This window comes from Columba livia, unplaced genomic scaffold (genome assembly GCF_036013475.1).
Source record: "Columba livia isolate bColLiv1 breed racing homer unplaced genomic scaffold, bColLiv1.pat.W.v2 Scaffold_127, whole genome shotgun sequence".
Classification (NCBI taxonomy): domain Eukaryota; kingdom Metazoa; phylum Chordata; class Aves; order Columbiformes; family Columbidae; genus Columba; species Columba livia.
This window is the reverse complement of record NW_027043024.1, coordinates 66,804-75,496: the sequence shown is the minus strand read 5'-3', so window position 1 is coordinate 75,496 and position 8,693 is coordinate 66,804. Positions and strand designations below refer to the sequence as shown.

General features: G+C 48.8%; 1 protein-coding gene across 1 annotated transcript; it reads left to right on the top strand.

The window, feature by feature from the left end:
• Positions 1 to 1,033: 1,033 nt before the first annotated feature.
• Positions 1,034 to 3,660, top strand: LOC135577625 (SUN domain-containing protein 3-like). Its single transcript, XM_065047755.1, has 3 exons — positions 1,034 to 1,614; positions 1,783 to 1,950; positions 2,463 to 3,660. The coding sequence occupies exons 1-3, from the start codon at positions 1,483 to 1,485 to the stop codon at positions 2,655 to 2,657; spliced, it is 495 nt and encodes a 164-aa protein (XP_064903827.1). The 5' UTR covers positions 1,034 to 1,482; the 3' UTR covers positions 2,658 to 3,660.
• Positions 3,661 to 8,693: the final 5,033 nt, after the last annotated feature.

Below are 8,693 nucleotides of genomic sequence, written 5' to 3'. Positions count from 1 at the left end.
CCCAGGCGTTACCGGACGGGTAAGGGCACAAGGCAGAAGGATCTGCTCAGGGGTTTTATCCTCCATCCACATGTATGCTACTCCATTCCCTGTCACAGCCAACAGGCTGGTGCTGCTGGAACAAGTGCTGTCATGGCCACGCTTCCTTTTCCTGTTGCTCCACACTTCCTTATGGGGGAGAGAGAGCGTGACGGGAATGACAGCTGTCTGAGTCATACCTTCCTCTGCGCCCGGATCTCGGCTCCTCCTCAAGGGAGGACTGGAAAGAAAGAATGGTCTCAGGTGGGACAGGATTTGGCTGGCCTCGGCAAAACTCCCAGCACTTGTCGGTTGGTGAGGGAAGATGTGCTGGAGCTTGTTGGTCGCAGGCCATGGGAAGGATGAAGGCAGGAACCTTACTTGGAGGGAATGGAGAGTGCTGACTCTATGTTGGTAGGGTTGTAAAGCAGTTGTCCTGTAGGAGGGGGACTCTTGTTCTTGCATGGGGAAGATTGCTTGAGTTGGGGTGGTAACTGTTTGAGAAGGTGTCTTGGCATTAGCCAATCTGTAAATGTCTAGTGTACAGTGTAGACCAATCACCTGTAACAAGGTAACAGAAACACCAATCAGCTTGAAGCACGTTGCTGAGGCAAAGTATAAATGTATGTGAAGTACACTAATAAAGCGGACATTTTGTTTGCATCAAACTGTGTCCCGTCTCTCAATCGCGGCAGAGGTCCAGAGTTAAGCCAGGCCTATCTCATGCCCAGAAGGCTTGTCTGTCCGTGCTGCCTGGCCTGGGGCCTCTCCACAGGAAAAGCCCCTTCCCGCAGCTCCAGCATTCAGAGCACTGGAGTGAGCAGCCCCCCCTTTCTGATCCCGACAATCAGAGCAGAGCAAACCTGGGAGGCTTCCAGGCAATGTGAGCGTTCCTTCCATCTGAAACGGGCCGTGTCCTCATTCACCTTGGCTGGCCTTGCATGGGGAGCTGCTTGCCCCGGTCCTTCTCCTTCTAACAGGCGCTCTCCTTTGTGTTCCTTCCCAGGCTGTTCACGAGATCATCAATCAAGCTTTGGAGAAGCTGGAAGAAATGCAGGTCCCGATGCCGGATTAGGCCCTGAAATCAGCAGGTGCTGTGACATTGTACAAACAAACCAGTTCCAAGGCGCTTCCTCTCCAAATTGACAAGATGGGCATTGGAACATGCCCAGGGGTAGGAGAGAAGGGGCGAGAAGTCACGGGTCACCTCGTGCCCTAAAAGTGCCCCCACTGACAGAGCCTGTAATGGGCCAGACCCCATGGGAAGAACAGAGAGCCTGGTTCACATTCTTGCCTATTTCCACGGCCAAATACAGCAGTTTGATGACTCCCTGCTGTGTGTTCCAGAGGGGTCGTGCCAGCAAGACAAAGGGGAACCCACTGTAGGACATGGATGACAACTGAGAAGCCTTTTTCAAGTCAACAGTGCAATATTCCTCGTGACACTGCCTGGTGATCACGCTCATGTTTGAATTTCCAGGGGCAGCCGTCATTCAGTCCAGGACTTTTCCATCCCTCCGGACTGCCAAAGCAAAGGTGTTCTGGTACTCCCTGCCGGTGATGGATTACATGAGGTCTCCTGAGCTGATTCTGGAGGTAGGAGCACCAAGAAGCAGTAACACAAAGGCTGGGAGAATGAACTACACACGCTGCTCCGAGTGTCCTACCCACCTGTCTTCGCTCCTTGAAACTTCTTCCGCCCCCTTCCCGCATGGACCTGTTCTCCTCCTGTGTCTCCCTGCTGAGTGTTTCTTGTCCTTTCAGCCGGACAATCATCGTGGCAACTGCTGGCCCTTCCCAGGGAGTCAGGGACACGTCTTCATCAAGCTGTCCATGCCGGTCATTCCGAGAGCTGTCACCATGGCCCATGTCTCAGGGACAGCGTTCCATGGAGAAAGCATCTCCGGAGCACCCAAGGACTTTGCTGTCTATGTAAGTGATTTCTCTGGAGTTGGGGGCAGGCGGTTGCACAGCATTGCTAAGCAGGGGGTGAATATGGGTCAAAGAGTCCAGTGGCCTGAAGCTTCCTCCTGTCTCTCAGAACAAACAGGCTCCTTGGATTTGCTTCCTTCCCATTGTATTCCTCTTTTATTCAATGTACCACTCAAAAAAAAAAAATCTCCTGGGCCAAGATGCTACTCCAGAAGCCACAGGGAAAAGGAGCTGAGCAGTGCGTGGTCCTAAACTTGTCTTCCAATCCCAGTGGCATTTGTGATCCTCAGGTCACCTCCCTCTCACTGAGAGCATCTGCTCCTTTCCTGACAGGTAGCCTGGACTCGTTGAGTGGGCAAGTGTGACATGCTGCCCACCTGCAGCTTCTCGTCTTGTCCTTGTGCTCATGGTCCTTGGACTACATAGCTGAAATAACCCCATACTTCACTGGCTGAACTTAGGTCTTCCATAGTGCACCAGACACTCTGTTTTCTCCACCCGTCTTTCTGTAGGGCTTCAAGGAAGAACACGAGGAGCAGGGAACGTTCCTGGGACAGTTCACTTTCCTGGCGACGCGGAATCCAAGTCAGACCTTCCATCTGAAGGTATGGAGACACAGAGGGAGGAGAACTGCAGGAGAGGAGGAGAAACACGGTTGGATGGGGAGAGGCTTCCCTGACACAGGGTACAGGCAGTCCTGTCCTTGAGCGAGTGCCACGCTGCCTTTCTTCTGCTTCAACTTCCTGGTGGTGGATGGCTGGACTGCCGTCTTCTCATTCATTTTGTGTTTAAACTTCAGTGCTTAGAAGCGCCACAGTTGAAGCTGGAATCAGCTTGACTGTCTGGACCCCAAGTGCACACAAGCGGCCGCATCCTGTAGGATGCAGGACTGCTGGTCTGCCAGTTAAGAGACCAGAAATACTGGACTTCCTGAGGGTTCTGTTGGTGCTGGCAGTGAGTAGTGACAGGGAGGCCATTCTGTTTCCATGGCTTTCTAGAGAAGGCAATGAAATGTTATACTGACCCCAGCACTGGGTCTTCTGAATGTGGAAGCCTGTGCCCCAAAGCAGGTGAGAACTTTCCAGTGTATTTGCTGAGGCATCTGGTAGCTGCTTCTTCCTTTGCTGTTCTCGTGGCCCAATGGGGTAGAGCAGGATAAGAACGTCTGGAACATGACAGCTCAAAAGCCCCCGCGGGGCAGTAGGAAGGAAGCTGCTGATCGAGGCTGTGTCAATTCCTGTATCTGGGATGCTGTATCTGGGATGCTGTATCTGGGATGCTGTATCTGGGATGCTGTATCTGGGATGCTGTATCCAGGATGCTGTATCTGTGATGTTCTATCCGGGACCCTGTAGCTAGGATGCTGTATCTGGCATACTGTGTCTCGGATGCTGTATCTAGGGTTCCCTATCGGGATGCTGTATCGGGGATGCTGTGTCTGGGATGCTGGATCCGGGATGCTGGATCTGTGGTGTTCTATCTGGGATCTGTATCTCGGATGCTGTATCTGGGTTTCCCTATCTGGGATGCTGTACCTGGGATGCTGATTCTGGGATGCTGTATCCTGGATGCTGTATCTAGGATGCTGTATCCTGGATGCTGTATCTGAGATGCGGTATTTGGGATGCTGTATCTGCAATGCTTTATCTGGGATGCTTTATCTGGGATGGTGTATCCTGGATGCTGTATCTAGGATGATGTATCTAGGATGCTGTATTTGTGATGCTGTTACTAGGATGCTGTATCAACGACACTCTATCCGGGATACTTTATCAAGGATGGTGTATCCGGGATGCTGTTTCGAGGATACTGTTTCAGGGATGCTGTATCTAGCATGCTGTATCGGGGATGTTATATCTAGGGTGCTGTATCTGGGATGCTATATCTAGGGTGCTGTGTCTAGGATGCTGTATCTGGGATGCTCTATCTGCGATGTCGTATCTAGGATGCCGTATCTAGGATGCTATATCTGTGATATTCTATCCGGGATCCTGTAGCTAGGATACTATATCTGGGATACTGTATCTCGGATGCTGTATCTGGGTTTCCTTATCCGGGATGCTGTATCCGGGATGCTGTATCCGGGATGCTGTATCCTGGATGCTAATTCTGGGATGCTGTATCTGGGATGCTGTATCTGGGATGCCGTATCCTGGATGCTGTATCTAGGATACTGTATAGTGGATGCTGTATCCTGGATTCAGTATCTGAGATGCGGTATTTGGGATTCTGTATCTGGAATGCTGTATCTAGCATGATGTATCCGGGATGCTGTATCCGAGATGGTTTTTCTGAGATGCTGTGTCTGGGATGCTGTATCTGGGATGCTGTATCTGGGATGCTGTATCTGGGATGCTGTATCTGGGATGCTGTATTCTGGATGCTTTCTCCTGGACGCTGTCTCCTGGACGCTGTCTCCTGGGTGCTCTATCTGGGATGCTGTATCCTGGATGCTGTATCTGGGATGCTATATCTAGGGTGGAGTATCTGGGATGCTGTATCTGGGATGCTGTATCTGCGATGTCGTATCTAGGATGCCGTATCTAGGATGCTATATCTGTACTATTCTATCCGGGATCCTGTAGCTAGGATACTATATCTGGGATACTGTATCTCGAATGCTGTATCTGGGTTTCCTTATCCGGGATGCGGAATCTGGGATGCGGAATCTGGGATGCGGAATCTGGGATGCGGAATCTGGGATGCGGAATCTGGGATGCTGTATCTGGGATGCTGTATCTGGGATGCTGTATCTGGGATGCTGTATCTGGGGTGCTGTATCTAGGGTGCTGTATCTGGGATGCTGTATCTGGCATGCTATATCTGGGATACTGTTTCTGGGATATTATATTTATGGTGCCGTATCTGGGATGCCGTATCTGGGATACTATATCTGGGATATATTTATGGTGGTGTATCCTGGAATGCTGTATCCTGGAATGCTGTATCCTGGAATGCTGTATCCTGGAATGCTGTATCTGGGGTGCTGTATCTGGGGTGCTGTATCTGGGGTGCTGTATCTGGGGTGCTGTATCTGGGGTGCTGTATCAGGGGTGCTGTATCAGGGATGCTGTATCAGGGATGCTGTATCGGGGATACTGTATCAAGGATGCTGTATCTGGGATGGTATATCTAGGGTGCTGTAACTGACGTGCTATATCTGGGATATTGTATTTGTGATATGTATCTAGGATGCTGTGTAGGGGAGGCTGTATGTATGGTGCTCTATCTAGTATGCTGTATCTAGGATGCTGAATCTGAGATGTGGTATTTGGGATTCCGTATCTGGAATGTGATATCTAGCATGTTGTATCTGGGATGCTGTATCTAGGATTCTGTATCCAGGATACTGTATCTTGGATGATGTACGTAGTATGCTGTATCCAGGATGCTGTATCGGGCGTACTGTATCTAGGATGCTGTATCTTGGATGCTGAATCTGTGATATTGTATATAGGATGCTGTATCTAGGATGATGCTTTTAGGGTGTTATATCTAGGATACTGTTTCTGGGATGCTGTATCTGGCGTGCTGTATTTAGGATGCTGTATCTAGGGTGCTGTAGCTAGGATACTGTATCTAGGATGCTGTATCCGGGATTCTGTATGCGGGATGCTGTATCTGGCATATTATATTTAGGTTGCTCTATCTAGGATGCTTTATCCAGGATGCTGTATCCTGGATGCTGTATCTGGGATGCTGTATCTAGGATGATGTACATAGGGTGCTGTTTATAGGATGCTTTATCTAGGATGCTTTATCTAGGATGCTTTATCTAGGATGCTGAATCCTGGATGCTAAATCCGGGAGGCTGTATTTGGATGGTGTATCTGGGAGGCTGTATCTAAGATGGTGAATCCGGGATGCTGTTTCGAGGATGCAGTATCTGGCATGCTGTATCTAGGATGTTGAATCTGAGATGGGGTATTTGGGATTCCGTATCCGGGATTCCGTATCCGGGATTCCGTATCCGGGATTCCGTATCCGGGATTCCGTATCCGGGATGCTGTATCTAGGATGCTGTATCTAGGATGCTGTATCTAGGATGCTGTATCTGGGATGCTGTATGTAGGATGCTGTATCTAGGATGCCGTATCTGAGATTTGGTATTTGGGATGCTGTATCCGGGATGCTGTATCCGGGATGCTGTATCCGGGATGCTGTATCTGGGATGCTACATCTAGGGTGCTGTATCAAGGATGCTGTGTCTGGGATGCTGTTTTTGGGATTCCGTACCTGGGATGCTGTACCTAGCATGATGTATCCAGGATGCTGCATCTAGGATTCTGTATCCAGAATACTGTATCTAGGATGCTGTATCCAGGACGCTGTATCCTGGATGCTGTATCTAGGGTGCTGTATCTGGGATGCTATATCTAGGGTGCTGTAACTAGGATGCTGTGTGTGGGATGCTGTATTTGGGATTCCGTATCTGGGATGCTGTACCTAGCATGATGTATCCAGGATGCTGCATCTAGGATTCTCTATCTCGGATGCTGTATCTGGGTTTCCTTATCCGGGATGCTGTATCCTGGATGCTGATTCTGGGATGCTGTATCTAGGATGCTGTATCCGGGACACTGTAACTAGGATGCAGTATCCGAGATGCTGTATCCGGGATGCTGTATCTAGGTTTGTGTATCTAGCATGCTGTATCTCGGATGCTGTATCTGGGATTCTGTATCTGGGTTGCTGTATCCTGGATGCTGTATCTAGGATACTGTATAGTGGATGATGTATCCTGGATTCAGTATCTGAGATTCGGTATTTGGGATTCCGTATCTGGGATGCTGTATCCAAGATGCTGTATCCGGGATGCTGTATCTGGGATGCTGTATCTGGGATGCTGTATCTGGGATGCTGTATTCTGGACGCTGTATCTGGGATGCTGTATCTAGGGTGCTGTATCTGGGATGCTATATCTAGGATGCTGTATCTGGGATGCTGTATCGGGCATGATGTATCTGGGATACTCTATCTGGGATATTATATTTATGGTGCTGTATCTGGGATACAGTATCTGGGATATTATATCTATGGTGCCGTATCTGGGATGCCGTATCTGGGATGCCGTATCTGGGATGCCGTATCTGGGATGCCGTATCTGGGATGCCGTATCTGTGATGTTCTATCTGGGATGCTGTATCCTGGTTGCTGTATGCTGGATGCTGTATGCTGGATGCTGTATGCTGGATGCTGTATTCTGGATGCTGTATTCTGGATGCTGTATTCTGGATGCTGTATCTGTGATGCTGTATGGGGATATTGTATCAAGGAAGCTGTATCTGGGATGGCATATCTAGGGTGCTGTATCTAGGGTGCTGTATCTGGGATATTGTATCTGGGATATTGTATCTAGGATGCTGTATCTAGGATGCTGTATCTAGGATGCTGTATCTAGGATGCTGAATCTGAGATATGGTATTTGGGATTCCGTATCTGGGATGCGATATCTAGCATGCTGTATCCTGGATGCTGTATCCTGGATGCTGTATCCTGGATGCTGTATCTGGGATGCTGTATCTGGCATATTATATTTAGGTTGCTCTATCTAGGATGCTGTATCTGGGGTGCTGTATCTGGCGTGCTGTATTTAGGATGCTGTATCTCGGGTGCTGTAGCTAGGATGCTGTATCTGGGATGCTGTATCTGGGATGCTGTATCTGGGATGCTGTATCTGGGATGCTGTATGTAAGATGATGTATCTAAGATGATGTATATAGGGTACTGTATCTAGGATGCTGTATCTAGGATGCTGTATCTAGGATGCTGAATCCCAGATGCTAAATCCGGGATGCTGTATCTTGGATGCTGTATCTGGGATGCTGTATCTAAGGTGGTGAATCCGGGATGCTGTTTCGAGGATGCTGTATCTGGGATGCTGTATCTAGGATGTTGAATCTGGGATGTGGTATTTGGGATTCCGTATCCGGGATGCTGTATCTATGATGCTGAATCCAGGGTGCTGTATCCTGGATGCTGTATGTAGGATGATGTATCTAGGATGCTATATTTGGGATGCTGTATGTAGGATGCTATATCTAGGATGCTGAATCTGAGATTTGGGATTTGGTATTCCATATCTGGGATGCTGTATCTAGCATGATGTATCCGGGATGCTGTATCTAGGATGCTGTATCTAGCATGCTGTATCCAGGATGCTGTGTCCTGGATGCTGTATCTTGGATGATGTATCTAGGATGCTGTATCTGGGATGCTGTATCTAGGATGCTCTATCTAATATGCTGTATCTGGCGTGCTGTATCTGGTGTCCTCTACCTAGGACGCTGTATCTCGGGTGCTGTATCTAGGATACTGTATCTAGGATGCTGCATTTGGGATGCTGTATCTGGGATGCTCTATCCGGGATACTGTATCTGGGATGCTGCATCTAAGATGATGTGTCTAGGATGATGTATATAGGGTGCTGTTTATAGGATGCTGTATCTAGGATGCTGGATATGGGATGCTCTATCTAGGATGCTGTATTTTGGATGCTGTATCTAGGATGCTGTATTTGAGATTCCGTCTCTGGCTTGCTGTATCTGGATGCTGTATCTAGGATCCTCTATTTGGCATGCTGTATGTAGAATGCGAAATCTGGGCTGCTGTATCTACGATGTTGTATCTAGGGTGCTGTATCTAGGATGCTGTATTTGGGATTCCGTCTCTGGTATGCTGTATCTGGGATGCTGTATCTGGGATGCTGTATCTGGGATGCTGTATCTGGGATGCTGTATCTA